This window comes from Ptychodera flava, chromosome 5, assembly GCF_041260155.1.
Source record: "Ptychodera flava strain L36383 chromosome 5, AS_Pfla_20210202, whole genome shotgun sequence".
NCBI classification, from domain to species: Eukaryota; Metazoa; Hemichordata; class Enteropneusta; family Ptychoderidae; genus Ptychodera; species Ptychodera flava.
In genome coordinates, this window is record NC_091932.1 from 47013130 (window position 1) to 47037895 (window position 24766).

The following is a 24766-nucleotide window of genomic DNA, read 5'->3' on the forward strand; positions in this document are numbered from 1 at the left end:
TACAAGCAAGCAGCTGCTGAGAACATCGTTTTCTTTAAATTCAAATTTCTTGAAATTCCTCTTTTAAACCCACTGATTCATTGATCAATACATGACTTGAAATCAAATTTTATCTCTTCTGCTAGGAGTAAAATAAGTCCTGAAAAGAAATCCACCATGGTATTATTAACTCCACATTTCTGCAAGTCCATGTGTTGGGAACAGTTTGATGCAGCTAGAACAGCTGTATTTTTCTGAAGTAAAAATTGACATGACACTTGGTCATGATTGAATCCAAAAACAAATGAGCTCCCATTTCTTGATTAGAGTTTGCCAGTTTTATTTGATTGTGTCCAACAGAGAAAAAATGTGCTATGTATTATTATAACTTGTGCAACTGGGTATACAAGAATGTACAATCTTTAATGATATGGTGTACCGGTATAGGGAAGCACACAATAAAATGAATCAAGTGGATTCAAATATCAGTCACTATGTTGCTAAATAACTGTCAGGCAACATCTGAACAGCTTTATACCAATACATGCCAGATGTCAGTAGCTTTGAAAGAAGTACATGTGATACACAGCTTTTTCAAAGTTCACTGTAACACTCAATGATGTTACAAAGGAAAGCAACGAGAGAGATATGTAATTTGAAAATATTTAACATCCCATGGTAACATGAAACAATAGTATGTAATTCCACTGTCTGTCAAAGATTTACAGAACATCTTGATTTTGAAGTTGTACTCTGTCAATTATGTTGCAAAAATAAACATCAACTGCAGCATATCAATAGTCCTTTCACGATAGAATGAACAAAACGTGAAACAGACCGTTTGCAACAACAAGACATCAGATTGAGTCTTTGGGACACCTGGTGAGCAACATATCTAACAAGTATATATGTAAATAACTATAGTACATGAGATTTTTGACACACACATCTAATCTATACACCATCTATTACAGAGGAAATGCCAAGTTTGCTCTTGCATCATGAAAATCCAGGATAAATGGACATTTTACTCAAAAATTATACCACCATGTTTAGGACAAGCAACCTTTGTCGGAAATTCTCCCTATACATACATTTGTTTTCAAAATACTTTGAACACATCACCAACCCTGCAAAAATAGGAAACCACATGAAATACAACACTGTAGAGACTCTTTGGCTTAAAATAATAGTAACAAATATGTACCTCCCTGAATTATGAAAATTGTGACTTAACCAACTCTCAAGCAATATTCCCTGACATTAAAATATGCAAAATAGCTCTTTTTGACGGGTACCCTTTACCAGCAAGTAGGGTCAAAGATAGGATTGAATAATACAGGAAAAAGGATATGTAAATTGTAATATATGCATCTTTTTTAGCTATGAGAGCATAAAAGTTGTCTAATCAAGAAACTTTATTCTCAAGAAATGTTTTCAGACGTTTTCCACTTTGTCTGACAGATAGCAGATAATCATATTTAAGAAAATACCATAATTTATGGTCAGATGAAATAGGGTTCCATAATTCCTATTGTGCAAGTTTAAATAGGATTCCTGAAGTTGTTCAGGCACAGTTTGAAAATTTTCATTGGTCAGGTAAAGTGTGAAAGAGAGAAGTAAAAAGCATCATATGCTGTCCACAGTGACTGAAGGATATTGCCTGAATTTGAAAATATGGACATCGGTAATAACACTGTTGGGCATCTACATATTAAAATTTGGATGCAAGTCATGAACTCATTTTGCAGTTTCCTTCTTCTGCTATCAGTAATTAACTTGAGACCTTGTTTTATTTATTCTATGGTGGTTCTCACATACATGTAGTTTTTTAGGAAAAAACATTTTGAGAACATTTTGAGTATGTACACAGTAAGAAACATTGAATATGTCATGCACAATGACTTCACAACTGATGAAAGTCAGAGATTCAGCTTCCATGAGGAATTTACAAACACAATGAAAGATATTTGTAGATGTTTTGTTTAGTTCTAGATTGACATAAAATACTGCACAAAGTTTAGAGGCAATTTCTGATAGTCTACTAAGGTATTGTTATGTCGAAGGCAATCACATGACATAGTATCTTCAGTTTACTATTTGACTCCCATCACCTGCATAATCTATATCGATAGCCAATCAGAGTATTTTCAACAAACTCTGGACCAATCCCTCAAGCAAAATTACATCACATGACAAAGCAATGAGATTTGAAATCCATGTACAAGTTACTATTGAGAGTAGAGAAGAAGTCATAATCCCATTCCGATTGATAGAATGGCACACATAGGCTGACAGACAGGTTAAAAATCAATTGTTGTAATCAAGGTCAGAAAGTACTGATGCTGAAATTGAGGACTTTCTTGCCATGCATGTACCATACAACTATAAAAGCCATTATAATACAAGATACAAAAGCATGCGGAAAAACACACACATGTACATGCACAAACATACACATGCACACAAACTGGCTCATAAACCAAGCAATCAATGCAGCTAACAGATAACTTTGCCCAACCATTGGCTTGGAGTGATTTGTGTGTAGTTAAAGCATCATAAGTTTGGCATAATGTATCTGGTAAAGCTGTGACTTTGATACACGACATCAATATCTTGTTGCGTGAAAGTCACTTGAGATATAATCATACATAAGAACAATATGCACTAATGAATGCACCATGAGATCTGGGGTAGTGTGGTCAGGATGAAAATGTTAATCTTCGGTCATGCAAAGACTTGGCACTTTTTTCTCATTTGCAGAAAATGCAAATTTGTGTTTTTCGATTTCCACACATATTTGTTTTCTTGTTGTGATACTTGCTTTTTTTCGCAAAAGCAGCATTACCTATATTGTTTGTGACATATCATTATTTTTTCATTTTTACTGCCCCTAAAAAGATCTCATGGTACATGCCCAAATGCTTTCTTTGTTCTTTGATACAATGTATCACATCTTGCAACTTTGTTGTGCAATTGTTACAATGCCTTTGTCTCATTGTTCACATATCTCAAACATCTTGCAATGTACTTGATACATTTTACGCCTTTTTTGGCCAGGGTACTGCTTTAACTCTGTAGAACTTTGTGCCTGGAGGAACCTTGAACCGGTTTTGTGCCTATCATAAACAAAAAAAGAAAACATATGTTATGAAGGGCCAGTAACACTAACATTTGGTGATATTTTTCGTTATGTTTGTTTTTAATGTCAACCATAGTTTCTTGTTCTACCTTGGTACACCTGAAGCATATTGAGATACACAGTATTCAGCTTGTCAATTCACAATTCACTTGTCAGTGTACATGTGTACACATAATTTTTATTGTTGACAAGTGAACTCTGGTCCAGAATAGATTAAATGTAACAGTGAATTTTACTAATATACAGTAGATGTTATGTTGACCCGCTGCATAGTTAGTGTTTCACCTAGCCCTGCGTACAATGCTGTGTGTTCAAGGTGTTATACGGCCTCCAACCACAGCCCTGCTGCTGCCATAGACAAAGCCAGAGACTGCGGTCCCGATTTGGACCACGCACGAAAAACTACTTTTCTAACCACTTTTGGCCGAAATCAACTCAATTCCAATCTATGCCTATCAGAATGACTCACAGACTGCAAAAAAAAATCTGCTCTTGTGACGTCCAAACCGTTAGTTTGCCAGCAATGCACGGTCAAGGGCCCAGTAGCTCACCACGCCATTAATAGACCTTGACCATGGCCCTTGACAGTGCATCGCTGGCAAACTTATAGTTTTGGATGTCATAAGAGCAAATTATTTTGCAGTCTGTGTGCGGTTGAGTCATTCAGATAGGCATAGATCAGAATTGAGTTGATTTCAGCTTAAAGTAGTTAGAAAGGTAGTTTTTTAGTGTGCAGTTCAAGTTGTGACCATGGTCACCAGTTTTGTCTATGGCAGTCAGCAGGGCTGTGGTGGGAGGCCGTATAGCGCCGGGAACAAATAGCATTATATGCAGGGCTAGTGTTTCACCATGCTGTTAGGAGCAGAACAAGAAACTATGGTTGACTTTGAAACAAAAATTGTGAAAAAATCATCAAAAGTTAGAGTTACTGGCCCTTTGACTTTCTGAATATTATATGATATGGAATCAGAACTGGTGCAATATCCATGATCATTCAAAGCAAAACGATTACCAGAACTATAAAACAGTAAGGACAATGTACTATGAGATCATCTTGAACCACTGACAAGTGGTGTTAGCTGGTGTACAGAATGGGTAAGTGTGTCCTGCTAGCATGCTACACCTGCCAAGGGGCATGTTGTAGAAGTGGGTGGACTGAATGCCCTGAGGTGGCTTTGAGGTGGAGATGTGGGTGCATCAAGGTACTGATTGGAAACTTCAACATCTGAACAGACCCAAAATTGTTATCTTCTTTCAGCAAAAAGATGTAAAATTTTAACTCAAGTAGGTACCACATCCAAACTAGTTTTTCTACAGAAATACTGTCCCCCTCTCCTGTTGGTTCTATGAATGATCGCCTATAAATTACATAAAATTCACAATTCATTAATCTTTTTCAGTAAACATGAAACATGCATCACATACATTTATGTGAAAATGAGAAAATCTCAATGCTAACTTCTTACTATCTTGATATGATGTTATGAAATTTGAATCAGCATGTCAACATCAGGAAATTATCATTGAAACAATTTCCATTATTTGATTCAATTATTTATTATCAATTCAATGATTATATGTATAAGCCAACTCTGATCTCACATGAATCAGTGAGAAATGCCTCACAATTGTATGTATTACACTCTTCCATTAGGCAAAGTACACTAATCAGCGCAATACTCATGGATGTTTGCAGATATAACAAATGTAAATGACAGCTGTGTACAGCAACTCACCTTCTTTGCCTGGCAATATTCTTTGTCAGTTATCTGACCCAGTACCCAGAGTCTATGGAGAATGATGAAAAGAGATAACTATCACTGTTTTATATCATAAATTACCTGTATTGGACAAGGTTGCTAGCACTACGTTCATAAGGGGCTCATATATGCAAAGTGCAAATAAAAGCACTATGGCTGTCGTTGCCTCCTCTCTCTGCCCTGAATGAAAATTTGGATGTACAATAATCTGTCAGAAGTATGATTCCAACTTCACCAGAACATGGTGACATCTATATTTTACAGACAGCCAATTTTTCTGATAGGACTTGAGATAGATCAGCTATTGCGTATCTTTAAACCTAGACTGAAAGATCCATCGCTTGAGGGCGCTCTCTACCGGTATGCTCCCCCGTAGAGCAACCTCGAGCAGTGGATCTTTCGATCTACTGTATACCATATGAAACATAAACACTGATGTTTCAAACAACATAAATACAACAAACTCACCTTCTGTCCTTTCCTGGTTGTGGTTTTAATTCCAGTCCGCTGACGGAATCAGAATGCACAAAGTAGAGGATTGGCCCTATTGTAAATATCACGTAATTTTCACGATATTCATCAAAACAGATCAACACAATGTCACCAATGGAGAAACTGTGAAAAAAATCAAAGAATAAATAAATGGCATTTAATAAATCCATTCTTTACAAAACTGTTGTACAAGCTCACAGTTTTGTACAACAAAGTCAGAAATCTTAAAAGAGAAATGTGGAAAAGTGTTGTACAGTCATAATAAATGATGACATCAAAAACGAATAACTACTTATGGACACAGTTCATGCCAACACCACTGGGGCATTTGTGCTTCCACTTTGGTAGTTGTGACATCATCAGGCTCTGGGGGTACATTTTTTTGCATATTTCCTAAAATTACAGCCTTCTTATGCCTACAAAAGTATTATAACATACAGCTTACACTGTCTACAAGTATTACAAAACCTCTTTCTTTTGGCCAGTACTTGATACATGGTATAATGTTCAACTTGGTTATATTAAATTGTCAAGTCACGCGTTGGGTAGAAAAGAGTACTCACTTTATACATGAACTCTGACAAATAAAGTACCTTTTCACCGATAGGGCTCCAGTGGAACAAGAGTTTTTGGTAGAAAGATGACAAAAGTACAACATCAATGTTGGACATATCACTGTGAATACACTGGAAATGTCTGCTATTTTTATATTTTGTATCATTGAATTACAGTCAATGTGCTTTCTAGTGAAAATATTTGTGTTGATCCAGAGAAAAGCAGCTTTTGTTGACTGTTGATGCATTCTAAAATTGACACACTTACTTTTGTATGGTGACTTTGTCTGCCTTAGCAGAAGCTGCTCGGGTTAACTGCAACTGAACACAAAAAAAATGCCTTGTTTTTCAGTAAATTCTTGACTGATAAATTGTTTCAAAGATAATTACTTTTGTAAATTTGTTTTAAATATATACGTAAAAAATGAAATGGGTCTAGGGACAACTTTTTGAACTCTCCAATTTTTACTGTACTTTTCAGTTCTGTTGCTTTAAAAGTGAATTCATGAAGTGAATGAAATTTTGTCTTGTTTTTGTGAAAATTCAAAAAGAAATTTTTTCTGGTAAGGTTAATACAGGGTATAGTATAGGCCACTTTGAATTTCATGGATTACTTGAAACATGCTGTGGTCAACAAAACAGACTTTTTAATCCACCTACAGACAGACAGACAAGATAAACTATGACAATGATGACATAAATTTCTAAAATCTACAGTTAACAGTTGTTCTCACACATGATGTGAGACACAGGACATGTGACACTCATGACATTATGCACTGAGAGTATTCAATCGAAATGATTTGAAAACAGTTATTTGATCTTGGCAGTAAATTCGTCTCTTGAAAAGTTTGATAAAAGTACAAATAGAAAGATATTCAATGACTCAAAAATCCAAAATCCTGTGCGTATTTTTGTGATAGAACTGCTTCTCTAAATCTTCAAACATTTACTTGAGTCAAGAATACCAAAAAGACAATTTGCCAATTACTTGACAGTGTTTCACGTAAAAGGAGCTAGTCTTTCATTTATCCACATATAAACACACATTAACCACAATCTGCTTCAAAGCATGAGCTTGGAAGCAGATAAAGTACTTGATGGAGTGTGTTTAAACACTGCCAAAAACCAAAACCTGTCAGTTGTCTACAACACTCAAAGGTCAGACTTATCCAGACAAAGGGAAGTAAAAATCCTAACAGGAAACATTTTTTACAGCAACAGTCATAAGTGATGGATAAAAGCATACCAAGAGATACTACATGTCTGAATGTGGTGATAATATTACTTACCAGTCTCTGGTTTAAGGTATTACATTCCTCCTCCTTGGCCTTGAGTGCTACTTCTAACATGTGATGTCTATCTCTAGATTCTAAACTAGTGTTGGTGATATCACTGCAAAATAAATACGTGAATTTATTGATCAGTCATTTCACTGGGTTAGAAGTAATTCCGATCTTTCTTTTGTACCACTGTGTGCATAGGTTTTTGGAGGTTTTCACGAAGTGTACTTTAATACGCACCTTTTTCCACCTAGGAATCTCCAATTTACAAATTCTGTTCAATGTACTTAAAATGCCTGCATACTTGCAGAATGTCACATTGTAGTGTAAATTATCGAGGTGAAGTAAAAGTTTCTACTTCGACTCTTAAAATGGACACTCCATAAACAGGTACATACCAATCTTTGCCAGTGTAAAACTTTGTGTGTGATTTTGAACTGCTTACCTGCCTACCTTTCAAAATACTGAGTGGTCACATAAACAAAGAATTCAAATTATTCTCAGACTAGCATAATTAAATAGGGAAGGAAAGAAAACATGAAACAAATTGTACCTGACAAGAACTGTCTTGCAATCACTCAAATACTTGCACAGTGACTGAATTGTAATGTAAAGTGTCTGATACAGTCAGACTATCTTGCAATAGGAAGTCCTGAACTTTCACTCAAATTTCCTCAAAGAAACTAGAAAATATTGTCTTTCATAAGCAGCCATGCCATAAAAACCAGAGTTGATCATGCATAATTTAGGATTTACAGAAACACATACAGCCTAAAATGTATCAATATTTCAAATTCAAAATGTTGCTATACCAAATGTTAACTATGGTATATAGTATGTTAACTGTGGAGATAATTAAGGTAGTGACTCGGGTTCCTTTGTAAATTTTAGCGATTTTGTGATTATTTCATATTCTGAACCCCTGAAATATGATCTTTTTATTAGAGAAAACTGTGAGGTAACATTGTACTGGAAAATGTCTTAAATTTTAGTGAAAACACGGCCTTCTAACCACTGCGCGAGTTATTATTTGTCCGGATTACTGTCAGCGTTATCGTTATACCTTGAGGAGATTATGTAAATTTTTACGCACCATGTTGCACATGCGCGCACGTCTTCATAAGAGACGCTATCCAACATGGCTGATGACTGCCGGCAGTATAAGCAGTGTAGAAAACGCAAACGGGGGCCGAAGAAGCAAAATGAAAAGCTGATGGACGCGATGTTGTGTGTTGGCCGCTACAGCTAACACACAGCATCGTACACAGGGCTAGCGAGAGAGTTGCCGACATCGACGGTTATTTACGAAAAGTGAATAAAAGACTGGCATTTTTGGAAGCGATCGAGTAGCTGAGGTAGGCAGGGATACGACTTGGGCCCAAGAACGCTGAATTTCGACAGTAATTTGGCTTTTTACGTCAAGTCCCAAAATGGATTTGAAGTCACCGACCCTACGTACGGGTCTTTGCAGGGTTGTGGTGAGCGAGGCGATTAGCTGTAGCGGAACACATAGCATCGTACGCCGGGCTATAGATTACACTGCCGTCCAAAGAGAATCTATTTAATCTTCACTGGAAATATGGTTCTATAACAGCAGCCCATATCTTGTCCATGGATGTAGGAAGCATGGTTTGTCCAATTTGTCAATCCGACACTGTTATGTCGGTCTAGAGCACAGCAACGTACGCGAAACGTCGCTTCACGATCGTTGCCTGTAAATTTCTATCTGTGGTCAAGAGAGTGTCGCTGGGTGTCGCGATATGTCGCCGTTTCAATTTTACAATGAGTGAATCTGTCGAGTATCGCCTCAGTCGTTTATTTTAAGTCATGAAGAATCGCTTTTACGTGTAACTGAAGTTGATTTTGGTTTCATACCCGAGGCCATAATAGTACATGTCACAGTGGAAAGCGAAATAGCGCACGAAAACCCGGTCATTTTTTATGGTGAGCAAAAGGACTGCAGCAGATCACATGTGAAAACCACAAAAACAAGTGCGACTTTCCCGCATTCCTTGAACTTCTCAACTACAGAATTTTTTAGAGCATCGAGAGTTGGTCGTCTCATCTCCGAAAGCAAGCAAGCAAGCAAGCAAGTGACGTCTTGTACTATAGGCACAAAAATCGGCACTAAAATGAACTGGGCAACCATTTCACACTTGGTATACGTGCATAAATTACGGGCTGTGAGACCGGAAGTCGAGCGCTTGCGAGAGAGCGAGCGCGCGTCGTCGGCAGAACGCAGACCTGTAAACCATTCCGGCTGTATGATTTTTTAAAACTTTTCTCGTCTTGTAACCAGACTCTAACCGTTACCAAACAGTGTACAGTTAATATAATTATAAGCTAGATACGTATTTGACAAACAGATTATGCCCTGAATTATCTTTCTAGTGTTTATCGTGTAAATAGTACCCACCGCTTACGCTGACCAGCCTCACGTTTCTACGCACAATTTTCATCATTTTAGGCGAACTAATGTTTAGGACTTGTCAGAAATTCTCTAACCTGATGCCCAATATTTAACCTAGACCCAGATCGAATAATTTTTTTGAAACGCACAAAAATCCGACTTTTTTCGGGTATTTTGTGTGAAAAATGGGACGTTTACACAAATCGTCGATTTTCTCAGTTCCGATTTTTGCTATGTATGCGCACCTTCAAATGAGTGTAAGTCGGCGACGCGTGGGCGGATTTCCCCGATTCTTCGCATGCTAACACTTCATGAATAGACCTGAAAAACCGTGTCTTAGATTTTTGATAAACCCCCCTGAAGTGACGATAACTTGACAAACGTGAACAAAAGCCGATAATTTATGCGAAAATCCGACAGTTCACACTTCGAAGGCTCACTGTGCAGAAACAAAAGCGAATTTCAAAAATCCAAAACACGGTTTTTCCCCCTGTATATCCAGCTGTCTAGTGCCGTTAACAGATCACTTAGGGGTGCTGCCAATTCTTACTTATACTCTTTTAAGTGAAAAAATTCAAAATCACATGTTTTTGACTTAAACAAACATACCAATGCATGTTTTGACAACTAAACAAAATTTTTACCTTTTTCAAATATAGACCTATTAGAAAATGTACCACATGTTGGGTGTGAGACCCTGTTTTCTATGTGAAACTTTTGATTGAAAATATGTGTCACGAAACTGAGTCACTACCTTAAAGTTTTCATTTTCATGAAAACAGGATGCTAAAAATGAAATTTACTGAAGCCTTCATAATGAGCCTACACAGTTGCAGAACAGAAAACTATTGTAAAAATTTCAGTGTCAAATACCTGTCCCTAAGGTGTGTTCTACCTTCAACCATCTGCCCACCATTGTTAAGGTTACCCATCATGTCACAGACAATATGAAACCATATATGGTATTGGCAAAATACCCAGCACTCAAGGTAAACAGTTATTCATTATACCACCGTCAATTTCTGCCTGCACTCTAAATCATTTCCTCCTATACTTGAAATCTGAGAGAGAGTAGACGCAGTCCACTGAGAAATTGACAACAGTGTGATCTGATAATTGTACAGGGTTCAAAGTTACACCTGAGTATGTCTCTAACACCAAAACCCTTGCTTGATTCATACATCAATGCTTGTCATAATACATTCTGCTTTCATTTATTAACCTATTCACCCTATCTCCCTGTGTATAGATCTAAATAAACCATTGGAAAAGTAGGTTTTGGCCAGACCATTGTCTTGAAGGGTACATTAAACCCATGTTCACCTGTGAGCTGAAGCTGATAATCCACCATCTGGAAATTTTTCAAAACTCATAGAGGGCGGTCTTTCCCTTTGCAATGGTACCCGTCCTTCTAAAACTTCTAGTTTCTTCTCAGCTTGATCTAATTGCCTTTCTAAAGTTGCAATCCTTGCTTTCAGTTGATTTTCCCTCTCAAGAGTCAGTGACAGTGATTTCTGAGTTTCTTCATTAATATCGGCATTTCCAGCAAGCAGCTTAGCAATGGTGTCTTGTCTTTCCTCATTCTGCTTCTCCAATTCCTCAATTTTCCGTTCAAGTTCGGCGATGATTTTTGCTTTCTCAAGGCCAACTTTAGCCACAGCTTCATTGAAGCTGACTTGTTTCTCAGCTTGTAAACTGTTCCTCATACTTGTCAGACTATCCTGCTTGTCCTTTTCATGTGATCTGATAAATTCATCCATCTCGGCATGGTGTCTCTGTTTTTCCATCTCCACGGCAGCCGCTATAGCCTGATCCCTTTCCTCATTAAAGTCTGCTCTAAGTTTATTCAACCTTTCCTCATACTTCCTTCGTTCTGTCTCAACGGCATCAAGAATTGCACTTTGTTTGTCTGTATGGAAGGACTCTTCCATTTTACACGCAGCTAACTGTTCATCAAGTTTACTCTGAATATTTGTCACGTATTCATTCTTTTCCCTCTCAAATTTCTCGGTTAGCTTCCCTACTTCAGCATCACGTTCTTTTATAAGTTGTTGCCTTAATGCTTCAATTTCTTTCATTTTCTGTTGTTCAAATGTCTCTTTCATTTCATGCAAAGCCTCGTTTTGTTTCAATTCCATATCTTTTCTAACACTATCCTTCTCCCTAGCACACTCATCAACTACATTTTTGATTTTCTCATCAAAACCAGTCTGCATAGTCTCTGTTTCTTTCCTCCGTATGCTCTCCAGTTTTTCCTCCGCTGCTAGGATATTTTTCCTCTGTTCAATTTCTGCCTCTTTTCTTAACCTACTTTCTAACTCCTTTTTGCTTTTCTCAAACCCAGCGGTCAAATCTTTCGCAAGCTGGTCTTTTTCAAGCGCCAACTCCGCTATAACCTTTTCTTTAGACTTGATATCAATGCCCATTTCTCTGATATGATTGGTCAATTCTTGTCTAGTACTCGCTACAGCATCATTCCTTTCATCTATTAGTTTGTTTGTTATTTCCTGTATCTTACTTTCATAGTTCTGTTGCAATGCTTGAGCATTGTCTCCGCTAGATTTCAACTGTTCCTGTAACTGCTTGGCTTGTTCCTGTAAACTATTAAACCTATCAAGCTGCTCTTTCAATTTATTTTGATACATTTCTTCCATTTCTTTGCTACTTTGTTTCACTTTGTCAATCATTTTCTGAAGGTCACTCTTTTCTTTATCATGTTCAGCTTTCACAGATTCCACCGCCTGAATAAATTTCTCTCTAGCATCTCCGACTAACAAACCGTATTTTTCTTTCTCATTCTGAATATCTGTCTCTAAGCTCTGCATGTCCAATTTCATATTAGATCTTGTTTTGTCTAGGGTTTGTAAAAGTTTTTTGAATTTCTCCTGCTCATTAGCTAGATATGTCTTTGTTGTTTCTAGTTCATTTTGCACTTTGACGAGCTGGATAGATTTCTGCATAAGATCTGTGTGTAGAGCTGTAGTAGCATCTGCAGAGTTGTGTCTGCCTTTGCCGGTTAGATCTGGTATGAGACTCTGTGGAGCTGACACAAACTCATCGTTTTGGTCAGTGAACGACACAAAGGGTGACTGATTCACATTTGTCACTGGTGTCTCTGGACTCTTATCCTGCAGGACTTCATCAATCTTGATCAAGGACTGTCTTTGCTCTTCGGCCATTTTCTGAAACTCTTCGTCGAGGACATTTTCAACTTTCTCAAAGCTAAGGCTAAGTCTCTTTGAGTCCTCATCTTCCTCCATCTTAGCATTTTTGGTAGCCTCGGCAACCACTGTGTCGTCTTTGGAAGGCATCTGTTGAGGTTGATTGTTTACATTCCCAATGAGTGAAGTCTCATTTCCTTCAGGTAATTCTTTCAATGGACTCCTGGCTGTCAGACTTTTCAAGGCCATTACCTCTTGGTGGTGCTCTTCAAAATCTTTCATGAAATTTTCACCACTTGGAATACGTAGAACTGTAGCTAATTCTGGCACTTCTTGTCTGAGCTGTGTAATATCTGTATCTGTTATCTCAGGCAGTCTGGCATCAAAGGGTTCAGGGATTTCTCTCTGGTGAAAATAAAACATAAAAAGATCCTAGATTAATTTTTTGTTTGATGCATGAAATGGTCCATTGCTGGATATTTCAAGAGCATCAACTCCATAATTTCTTTTGTCAAAAAAGCAATTCAATAAAATTTTTAGAGTTGAGATTCAGCATTTTCACTGCTACACATTCATCATTAACATGTTGCTTATGAATGACGAAGAATAAATAGTGAGGACTATACAAGTGGGTAAATATTACTCATTGTTTTCTCACTCGCATAATGGCTACTACAAAAGTGCAGCTGTTAAAATGTCTCTCAAAGCAAATATTTACAGTTACTGAATATTGTGGCTACATATTTCACCTCGGTATAGAATGATGGGTAATGACTAACTGAAGAGGAAACACAGATCGATATTTACTCACCGCAAAGGCTGATGGGTAATCATCTATCCCCGGGAATAAACCATGCAAGAAATGTTTTCCCATTAGAGCAGAAAATTCCATTCTTCTTGAAATTTCTTCTCCTTGGATATTGCTGGATTCATCCGTCAATTTTGTTGCCCACTGGGTTTCAATGGAAAAAAGATCTCTGGGTATTATTACATGAACTCAGCTAATTTGAGATTTGCATTCTGATGAAATACTTCCTATGAAAAATCTATGATTTCTTGCTGCCATGGATTAAATGCTCTGAAGTGAAAACCTTTATTATTCATTTATGGAAAATAATGCAAGGGACATGGAAGACAATGCATAAAGCAGTGAGGGAATAGAAAAATAAGTATGAGGTAGGGGAGGCAGAAAACAAGAAAAGGTAACGGAGGGTGAAAAGAAGGGATAATGGCTAAAAACAACAAAGAGATAGGAAAAGCTAGAATCAAGTGTGAGGGAGGGGAGACTAAAAACAAGTACAGGGTAGGGGAGACTCAATATATAAGTTGGTGGTGATGGGTACATTCCGGATCCACAAACAAGTCTCTTATCAATGGATGACTGCTGATGAACACTGGTAAGAGGGTCACTGTAATCAATATGTAATTTCCTGCTATGATCAAACTTGAAAATATTCTGTACCTTTTGTCCCAAAAATCTCCATATCATTGCCGCATCAATGTTAAGAATGTGTTTTTGATCCATAACAATACAGATATATTGTAGAAATTTCACATAATTTCTATCAGGAAATATCATGAAAATTGCACACATGAGTGATATATGACTTTGTAATGATGATTACACATAATAGTGTTTGATTGACAAGGAGGCTGTTCACTTGCAGTCTGCTGGACACTTCACTTTGTTGAACAAAAGAAATTAACCCTTCAGTGTTTTCTTCAGAGATCAGTAGCAATACACCAAATGCTGTACAACAGATTGGTGTCCACTTTTTTCATACAAAACTTGCAAATAAATATTGAATAAAGCATACAGTAATGCTATCAATCCGCTCCACAAACTGAACACAGAGTTTGCATCATTCATAAAAAAAATTGTATTTCATAAACTTTTAACCAAGTGACTGACCAACCTGCATGAATTTGCTAGAAAACAACTTCCTACGATACACTTCTACCACAGCCATTGCATACAGTCTTGGTGCCATGTCAATCTGCTCAACAACTTCAAGACGTCTTCTTAGCCTCTTCAAATTTTCATGATAAATGACCATTTTACTGTCAATATCCGATATCTGTTTCTCTACATACATTATCCATCTGGAACAGACACACAGAGCAAATTTTGATTTCTTATGCTTCAATGTACTGTACGGTATTCAAAAGTTGCAACTTCAGAAAACTTTACTAGCAAGAGTTAAAGCCCTAATAGCTGAATCGTTTTGTATTTTCCTTACTAAAAACTAGCATCCAAACTTCAGAAAGATGTTTTTGATTCCTGTTTTTGATTCCTGCGATATTGTCTTTGAAAATGTGACATTTCTATGCCTTGGTGATGTACATGGCTCTTTAAATTCAGGTACTTCCACACACATTTTTAGCAGCCATATTTGAGTTACACCTTCAAAAGTATTTAGTTGATAAAATCTAAGTTGTGTTTTCATTTCCAATGTTTGAGGAGTGTTCTGTGGTTATAATTCTGTAAGTAATTATGGAAAAATGCATAAGTTGCATTTAATTTCAAACCATCTTATCAAAAAACAAAGGAAAAAGATACAGATAATGGGGATATGGCTATGATATGGCTACATCATTCAAATTTGATATCAATTTGTCAAAATGATGATAGATTTTGATTCATAGGTAAATGTCACAGATGTCAAAGAGAGTCAGTCAATTATCATTATGGATTGTGCTTCATGAACTCTACAGCCTGTGAGAGGTCACAGTCAGACACATAGCTTGGTTATTGAATCATTCTTTATCAGGTTGGGGATGTAGCCGAGTGGTTTTAATGGCTGGTGTCTTTGCTAGGTAAATAGGTGTCATACTGGTATGTTGATAGTTTGGAGCCATTCATCAATACACTTACCTTAGCCTTGCATGCAAATTTGCAGATAGCTCCTCCTTGGCAAGTGTACACCGTCTTCTGATGTCTCGAAGTTGGCTGTGATTTTTCAACATGACGATTAACTGCTTTTGGTGACTTGCACATAGGTCAGGCAGAATGGAGGGGTCGTTCAACTTGGTGACTCTTTCCTGGTTTTGAACAAATCCCTGATGAAAAGAGGTCATATTCAAAAGAAAAGGAATACCTCAGTTAACCTATATTGCCTATAACCTATATTAATGGGATGAGAGAATATGAGTTGAATTGCCCATTTCCTGGAAAATCGATATACTGGTATAATTGCTGCAATTACAAATAACAGGAAAACTAGGTCACGGCAGATTACCTTTCACCAAAGGACTACCTGAGTGGTAAACAAGAGGAAATGAATAATTGCATTCAGAATTAATATCATAATGATGCTATTTAAGCAGTCTATTTGCAATCAGCCACAACACAGGAAGTCAAACCTTATTTCTTTCATTTGCTCCCTCCTGCCCTCAAAAGAAATATATTTTTGTATGTTTTTCAAAGGGGGCCTTGACATGTTTCTATTAATGCCAGTAAAATTTGACCCTTAGCATGGGTATATCAATTAGATGTGATTTCATTCATACCTGTGACATATCTCCTTGTTCTTGAACTATTTTCCGAGCACCAGCCATCAGTTGTTCCAATCCAAACAATCTGTCACCAAGACCTTTGATTTCCTTCATACTGGCATTGTCTACAGCCTCTGGCAATCACAGGTGACAAGGAAAAAAATAATCTTTGTGAAATTTTTCAGTTTTCACTTGAAACCTCTTTGACTTTGTCACCTACAGCTCACGGTGAAAACATTCGAAAACCATCAGAGTGCACCATTGGGGTCAAGGACAGGGCAATGTCAATGGGGTTAAACTGAATCAGTGAAGTCTACTGATCAAAATTCATGAAAACACCTTCATTGGAGAATGAGATATGTTTTTATCAAAATGGCAAATGTGTAGTCATAAGGCTTTGCGGAATACAACAGCTGTGTGTTTGAACTGATGCTTGACGTCAAAGAAGAATATCAGAGAAGTTGCTGAATGAAAATGCCTGATTTTGAGATTTAGTACATCAGTGATAGATTGACCATTAGCTTGTACAAATTTCAATACACCGTAATTTGTTACTGTATCATTTTTTCTAGCTGCAAGAAGCTCTTAAACATTATGTTCTGTATGTATTGTACAAAACATTTCAAATAATTTCAACATTTCATTGTATCACTTACCTAATGCTGTATTAATCTCTGTCATTAAATTATTGAGAACAGATTCATCAAACTGAAAAGAGATGAGAAAGTGAAATAGTTGTGTCAGGTAGAATGAACTTCAAGGATGTTACTTTGACTCACAAATTTTAACAGTACTTTTATGGTTTGTGCTTGTGTTTGAAGGGGCTCATTTTGAAGCTCTCACCAAATTGCTCTTGTGAATTTTTTTTAACAGTCAGTATATTTAAGGTAATTTGTTTCCCTAGTGCTGAAGTTCCCATGGTGACCACTGAAATGTATTCTTGATTTTAAATAGAATGGTGTAAAGTATTTTTAAGCAAAGTCACAGGAAAAGTTTAATTCTTTCAATTTTGAGGCGCATACTATGCTATCATTTGCTGACTTCATTGTTCTCTATCTGTACCAGCATGTCCACATTACTATCAGTTTATGTCTACTCAACTCTTACAGTCAGATCTTCAGAGTGTCTGAATGATGGGCATTGTCTGTCATATTGTGCAAGACATGTGAGTATCAAAGAAAAGTCTGATCATACATGTTTGAAAGCACACATGTCAGGACTGTTTGCTGAGGTTCAGGTACAAGAATGTACAGTGGCAGCTAAAACAATATCTCGCACATTTTAATCTGATTGCTATTAAAGTTTCACATTTCAAAGAAGGGGACCTGGTTAACATTTACAGGTCTTCTGCCATCAACAAAACCATTAGGGTAAGGAAGAGATAGTCATGCAATAAATGATACAGTTTCATTCCTTTGCACCATTATGTAGGATGAGGTAAGACTTCGTTGACATCAAGGAACGTTACAAAAGTGAATTCATATAAATAAATCAGATTCTGTACACAGAACTGACTTGTAATGATATTGATGGAGACTTCAGCAAGTGTTGTCACTGACAATGACATTTTTCTGAAACATTGATTCAAGTTTGTTCCGAGTGATATGAGTAATCAATAATCTCTGAAATCTCACCTGTTCTAATGCCTTCAAGCATTGCTCTGCCATTTGCTGTAAGGTACTTCTCTGGTCCTGAAAGGACACACACAAATCACTCACTACAATGTATTATCCTCCTATAGGATTGTTTGCAAATGACAGACATACATATAAGAATTTCTTCTTTTATTTCCCTGAATGATCATATTGAGGAAGAATGCACCTCAGGGACAGATATTCAGACTCTCAAATTTTTGTAACTCTTTTCTGGTCTACCTCTTCATCATTGTGAAGCTCTTGAGTATGAAATTTTTTTCATCATGTTAGTTTTGTGAAAAGTGAATATTCAATTTTTCTCCATGGAGCTAACACAGGGGTGGCAGCCATTTTGAATTTCAAATATTGGTAAATGTTGGGTAATTTGTTTCTCCAGTACCGTAATTTGCACAGTGACCGCTAACTATTATTCTTGATTTGGTAAGAGAATGATTGAAAGTTTCATTTCCTAAAGTTTGAACAAAAGATTGATAGGTCTTACAGTTTCAAGGTGTACAATACCTTTATAAGAAGCACAGCATATAGCTCCTCTTTGTTATAATGTGACAGAAATACAAAACACACCACCAACCTGGCTACTTATCCACTGTAGTAATGTTATGCATTTTGACAAATCAGCTGGTTTCTGTTGGTTTTGTCGCTGTGGCAACAGACATGGAAGAAGTGGCATTTTGGAGAGAAGAGTTAAGACAGTGCTGAAGTCACTCAACATGGTGAAGTATTGAGATCTGGTCACAAGAAATTCTTCAAAATTCTGCTTGAATATGTTGGATCTGTGTCTGAAAGCACTGGGGAAAAAATAGAAAAATAGTACAATATTTGATATTCCTTCATAATTTTATATTCAAACATCAATTTTTTTTTCCGTAATGTATGTCTTAAACCGGTGTGCGGGGTATAAAAGGCCCCTAACTTATTGAAAATTCATAATGGCGCTTGAGTGACAACTGGCAATAGCTAGGTAGACCGCTCCGTGAAAATCGGCCTAAACGATTCTCAAACATCTATTATTGGCATACCATGAACATAGACTGTTTCATAAACACCTAGGCCATACAGGTATCTGCAAAGTTTCACAAAGTTTTTTAAAACTACGACAATTAGGGGAAAAATCGCTTTCTGAACAAAGGGAATGGCCCTCCGGAGACAGTTGTTCCATGATTCAAACAATTGTCAATCATTCGGTGACGCGCAGAGGCGTAAACTGGTCAAACATTTGCTGTGCATACGAGAACAATTACGATGTAAACAAACTATATGTAAACTTAGACTTATATCAGCGGGCAAAGGATGAAAACTTTGTGTTGCCATCAACTCTTTTTGCTAGCGTTTATGGTGCAATGACATCACGAAAGTGAACCATTTTCAGACGTGACTTAGCAAGAGGACTGGTCCGTAAGCTTACCCGTAGTACGATGTTTTCTAGCGAAAAGCGCGTAAGCAGAGTCCGTAGTTTGCACTGGGAATGGCATCGAAAATAACCATGGCGGTAGCCTCCATGATCAATTTAATTATTGTCAGTCGAAGAGATCCACGTTTTTAACACTTCCCCCTTCCAAATCTACGGCCAAACGTGACGGTACTGAACAGTTGTTTTGGATATATATGCTGGCCCCGAAAACGACCGTATGTACACGTGTTTTTACACGTGGAAATGACATGTCGTGTTCGGAGGGCTGGTACTAGTAAGGTTTTGACATACCGATTATCCCAGTTTCATTTGGACTTCTGTGATGAGAATTTAACAAAAATTGTAAGATATTGGAATAGTTGAAACATTCAATCTTTCAGTTCAAGATGAGCAAGTAAGCGCCATCACCCAATCTTGTAAACGCTTTAGGATACGCGTGTCTGAGGACAGCTCATTGATTCCGCGCTACATCGTTATAATATCTCGGCAAAAGCTGGACTTTAATTCCTTCAATAACCATGGAGGTAGAAAGAAAGACGGAGAGGAACCCAGTCTGTCATTGATTCCAGTCGAAGGTTAACAAACGTTTCGAGAAAAACTTGCAATTGCTCCGAAAATAAACATAACTCGTGATAATTTTTCGATATCACCCCGCCGCCAAGCAACCGAGCAACTGACTGCGATCGCTATTACCGTGATACACGAGATTCAAGGAAGTCTCGACCCTTCCGTGAATTTCCTTTATTTTTTGCGATCGGTCATGACGTCGCCGTTTACCTATTTCCTATCATTTTCCTGACGTATTCCTTTTCCTTCCTAGTTTTTCTTTCTTTCTTTTTCTTTCGAGTATTGCCATGGCATAACTGAAACGAACCGGGAAACGAAGGCTACAGTGTACGTACCCAAGCCTGAGTGTGATTTGAGAGCAAACAGATTACGTAGATAATGCGAACGATCGCAACTGTTGCCAACAGACTCATTATGCAGAGCCATGCCCCAAAACGCCCACCCAAACTTGGCACTAATCCTGATCCCGGTCCATTTCGAGCCGGGCTTTAAGGTAGAATGTATCTCAGAGTTAGATACTCAGACTCAAATTTTAACAAACTTTTCTGGTCTACCACTATTAGACATGGGGCTCATTTGAGAGAGAACAATGTTGACCATAGTAGGTTTTTTAAAATCGATAATTTTATTGCACGGTTACCACTTATTTTTACTCCTGATTTTGAAAGAGGGTGGTAGAAAGTTTCCTTTAGGAAAGTTTGAGTGACAGTTTAGGTCTTTAACTTTTGAACCATATACTACCTTACATAACTTTTCATATCTAAAGATTCCTGTGCAGTCAATAATCTCATAAACTAAACATTCCATGTTACATTCATTTGAGAAAGCAAATACCGGTACATCTGAACCCTATTTGAAACTTCAAGACTGCATGGCTCATCGGAACCACTTTTGTGATATGGCCATCAGTATAGATGTTAGGTTTTTGCTCCTGGTTCTTATTCCACTCTCTCAACATTGTAGAGTGATTTGTAGCTGTGAATGAAATCTAGTCTCAACATTATAGAGTGATTTGTTGCTGTGAATGAAATCTAGTCTTAAAGTAGAGATATTCAAACTTTCAAACTTTTTAAAATATTTTTCAGTCTATCATTTGTGGCACATATTTTGAAGCTTATGGAGAAAAAAGCTATTATCATTGGCTTATTTTTGTGAAAATCAAACTTAAATTTTTCTATACTGAGTTAACATAGAGATAGCAGCCATTTTGAATTTCAAATGTCAAGAGATATTGAGAAATTTGGTTCTCTAGTATCAAATTTTGCACAATGGCCCCTTTGATTCTTGATTTGACAGGGAATAGTTTGAGGTTCCCTGATGGAAAATTTCAGCAACAGATAATTAACTCTTTGAGCACTATAATTTTCTCCCGCCAAAATTTTAGTGCAAAATTTTACCAATTTTTATGAATTTTTCTGTAACTTTTTGATAATGTTGGACCAAATGGATATCACATTTAATTGGCTACAGTTCGTTATCAAAATTTTGACAAAAATCTGAAAAAACTGACAGAAGCATATTTTCTAAAGGTGACAAAAAATTACTTTGGCGCTCAACGGGTTAAAGTCATTCAGTATCTAGGCACATGTTACCTTAACCTGTTCATTACCATTTCCCTATAAACAGGTCCACATTTACCATTGAAAACGATAGGGTTGGTCCAAACCATGGTGGTGAAGATGTTGAAAACAAAAATCAACAGAAACACACTGGCTATGCTGCACTTGACCTCACTTCCACACTCTTTAGTACAATAACATAGCCTACTTTATTATTGAAAGCAATATTGATGATGAAAGGGAAGGGCTCTTCATGTCTTACCTGCTGATGTCTTCAAGGTTAGCAACAACTGCTGCCCAGCCTTGCTGCTGTAAATGCTGATCATGTACCAAACTTTCACAACATGAGACTTCATCACGGGCCAAGTCAGAAATTTGCTGGGGGAAAAATAGAATATTTTGGTCAGATGAAATGTCAAGGCAGATTTGAGTCATTTTGAGAAATGATGGAGAGTGTTATTGATAAAATAGTTCAAATATCAGTTCTCAAGATAATTGAAAGTGTATGGCTTTCAAGCATTTGGAAGTCGGCTACAACACACAGACCATATGTCAGATATTGTACTCTTTACAAAAGAATCTTGTGTTCAGGTGAGAGCATTTAGCTCTCATTCAATTACCAAGCACTAATTCACAGTACCGTAAAATTCCCAATTGAAGCCGCGGCTTGTATTAGAAACATTTTTGAGGGACCCCTGGGATCACGCACTGAAGTCCCGGTGCGGCTTCAATTACGTACATTTCCTGTGTTTCGATATTTTTCTCAATGCTCACCAAGCATTGCAGGGGCAATCACTATTGTTATGCAAATTAGTACCAATGAATTCTGCGTGAATAAATTACCCGCATAAAAAGCCCCTACCCTAGTGTAACTCCAATATAGAAACGTTAGGAGAGTGTATTTGGTCGTTAAACTTGGTAAAATTCCTTTTAGATAATAAGGGAACTATTAAAAGATGTTAAAACAATGGGAGACTGGAGTTCCCTTGACATAATCGTAAGGAAAATGACACGTTTTTCCAGTACTTTCTTGATTCTCTGACCCTGCTGACCCCCGTCCCCTAAATAGAATAGTCTCACTAAGGTCGGCCATGTTGACCAGCATGCATGATGTCTTTGTTTCAAGTTTAGGGGTTTTTGGACGCTGAAATTTCACAAAAAATGTCACTGCTGTATTCGGAGATTGTACAATCAATTTCTTTGGACGTGTACGGTCGATTTTGAAAGCGATAGAAGATCAAATGGTGTTGAAAAAAATCGTGCATAAAATTAGCATAAATTAAGCGTCCATGGCAGACGGGTCCCCTTGATTTACAGCTGTCTTGTGTTGCCGAACCGGTGGCTCATACTCGGATAGTGCAATAAAGGCAAGTGAATGACCTTTGGTAACTTTACTGGCATGTTTTTGTGAACTGTTTGGTGGTCAAATTTTATTTTCTCATGATCAAAAACGGAACGTGTACAAGCTTATATGCACCCACCATGGTCATTCAGTACAGTATAGGCAGTTCATTATGTCAATATGATGCAGGTGGTGGTGTTGTACGTCAGGCATCGGTAAGGGTACGTGGGTATTGAATGAAAACTACGTATTTGAAACATGGTATCTCAATCTCTCAACTATTTTAACTTGTACACAAACACCGTTGCTTCAAAATTGTTGCATCAGGTAATTGACTATGGCGGTGTTTACCACACTGACAAAAACTTCGGCCGTGTTCAAACATACACACAAACGTGCCGATACATGGGGCATTGTTTGTACTTTTGTTACTATCAATGACAAAATGCACAATGGTAAGTGTTAAAAAGGAACTTTTTATTGTGTATTTTTTCTGTAAGAAAGACACCTGTCAATCATTAGCACAAGTCAATGACGGGACGCAAGCCAGCTGGTGTGAATTTCAGCATGCATTGTTTCATGATGGGCTCAGAGAAGGGGTGCGGCTTCTATAATGGTACAATTCAAAAACCCAAAATGGGCAAACAATGAGCCAAGACAATGTTTCAAAGTCAGGGTGCGGCTTCAATTAGAGGTGCGGCCTCAATTGGGAATTTTACGGTACTACTACATGCCAAGTCTGCGCCTTAGAAACTGTGTATATTACTGTTCAGATTTTATTTAAAAATATTTGTTGTTCAGAAAACTGTCAACTGCTAAAAATTTCAACAACCTATTTAAACAGTTTATCATCTTTTGGGGAGGTAGAATTTTTCACAGCAAACACAACCAGTTTCATTTTCCATGTACATGTTTTATAGCTTTTGTCTTATGCTAGGGGGTCAAACTACATTATATTGAAATGCACTGTGGGTAAAAAATTCGACTTCTCACCACAGCAAGAGTTTGACATAGTTATCTCATAAATACTTTTAACATGAACATAATGGCTGTTGTGGCAAAAAGTTCTCTTTGTTCATGAAACTAAACTAATCCATCCTCTCATCTTTTCAGGCATTTCTGGCATTAAATTCCTGTATAATCTAAAACCTTCCTTTTGCTTCTGTGCTTGTGTTTTACCTGTAAAAATCTGCCATAGTGAAAATATGGTCAACTGCTCTAGACTTTTATGACTCACTTAGGTGGCAAAATCGTACTACAGGTACCGAGAATTATCCATTATCTACTAGAATTTCTAAAGATTTTACAATGGATACTACAGTATATTCCACATTTCAAACCATTTATTGTCATCACAGCCACTTTTGCCACATAATCAGAGGTACATACATGTAAGCCAGTCTTTGGTCCCCCGGTTCAGCTTGGTCCCATAGTCTAGTCTAGTTTGCTAGTCCTATAGTCTAAGTTTGCTGGTCCTGCAGTCTAGTTTGCTAGTCCTATAGTCTAAGTTTGCTGGTCCTGCAGTCTAGTTTGCTAGTCCTGCAGTCTACCAGGTAATTTGTGAGTCCTGCAGTCTACCAGTAGTTCACTGGTCCTCTAGTCTAGTTTACTAGTCCTGCAGTCTAATTTGCTGGTACTGCAGTCTGCAGACAGTCTTCATCAAACACGTGATTCAGTATAGAGTGGTCAGTACGACCAGTGGCATGGCGACATCAGTGGTCTGAATAAAACACCTGGTGGCGTCTGACCAGAAGTCCTAAGATTTGCACACCAAGCCTGATACATAGTTTTTTTACAGGAAACTCACCAGGGCTAACTGAACTCTGGATACAACTGTTTCAAATGAAGGTTGCATATTAAGTGATCCTCCACTTGGTATTTCAGATCTCCATCAGAGCCACCGTACACACTGGGTGATGGTGGTGCTGCCGCCTCTATAGTACTCTTACTGAACAG

The 24766-nt window shown here is 37.4% G+C and overlaps 1 protein-coding gene across 1 annotated transcript; it reads right to left on the minus strand.

The window, feature by feature from the left end:
• Positions 1 to 294: 294 nt before the first annotated feature.
• LOC139134130 (RB1-inducible coiled-coil protein 1-like) lies at positions 295 to 24766 on the minus strand. Its single transcript, XM_070701048.1, has 15 exons — positions 24618 to 24766; positions 21731 to 21846; positions 18503 to 18719; positions 17911 to 17967; positions 16933 to 16984; positions 16292 to 16410; positions 15657 to 15841; positions 14698 to 14884; positions 13593 to 13733; positions 10944 to 13186; positions 7220 to 7322; positions 6196 to 6248; positions 5350 to 5496; positions 4858 to 4909; positions 295 to 3098 (listed from the first exon to the last, which is right to left on the minus strand). Exons 1-15 carry the CDS (start codon positions 24663 to 24665, stop codon positions 3021 to 3023), a joined length of 3798 nt encoding a protein of 1265 aa, XP_070557149.1. The 5' UTR covers positions 24666 to 24766; the 3' UTR covers positions 295 to 3020.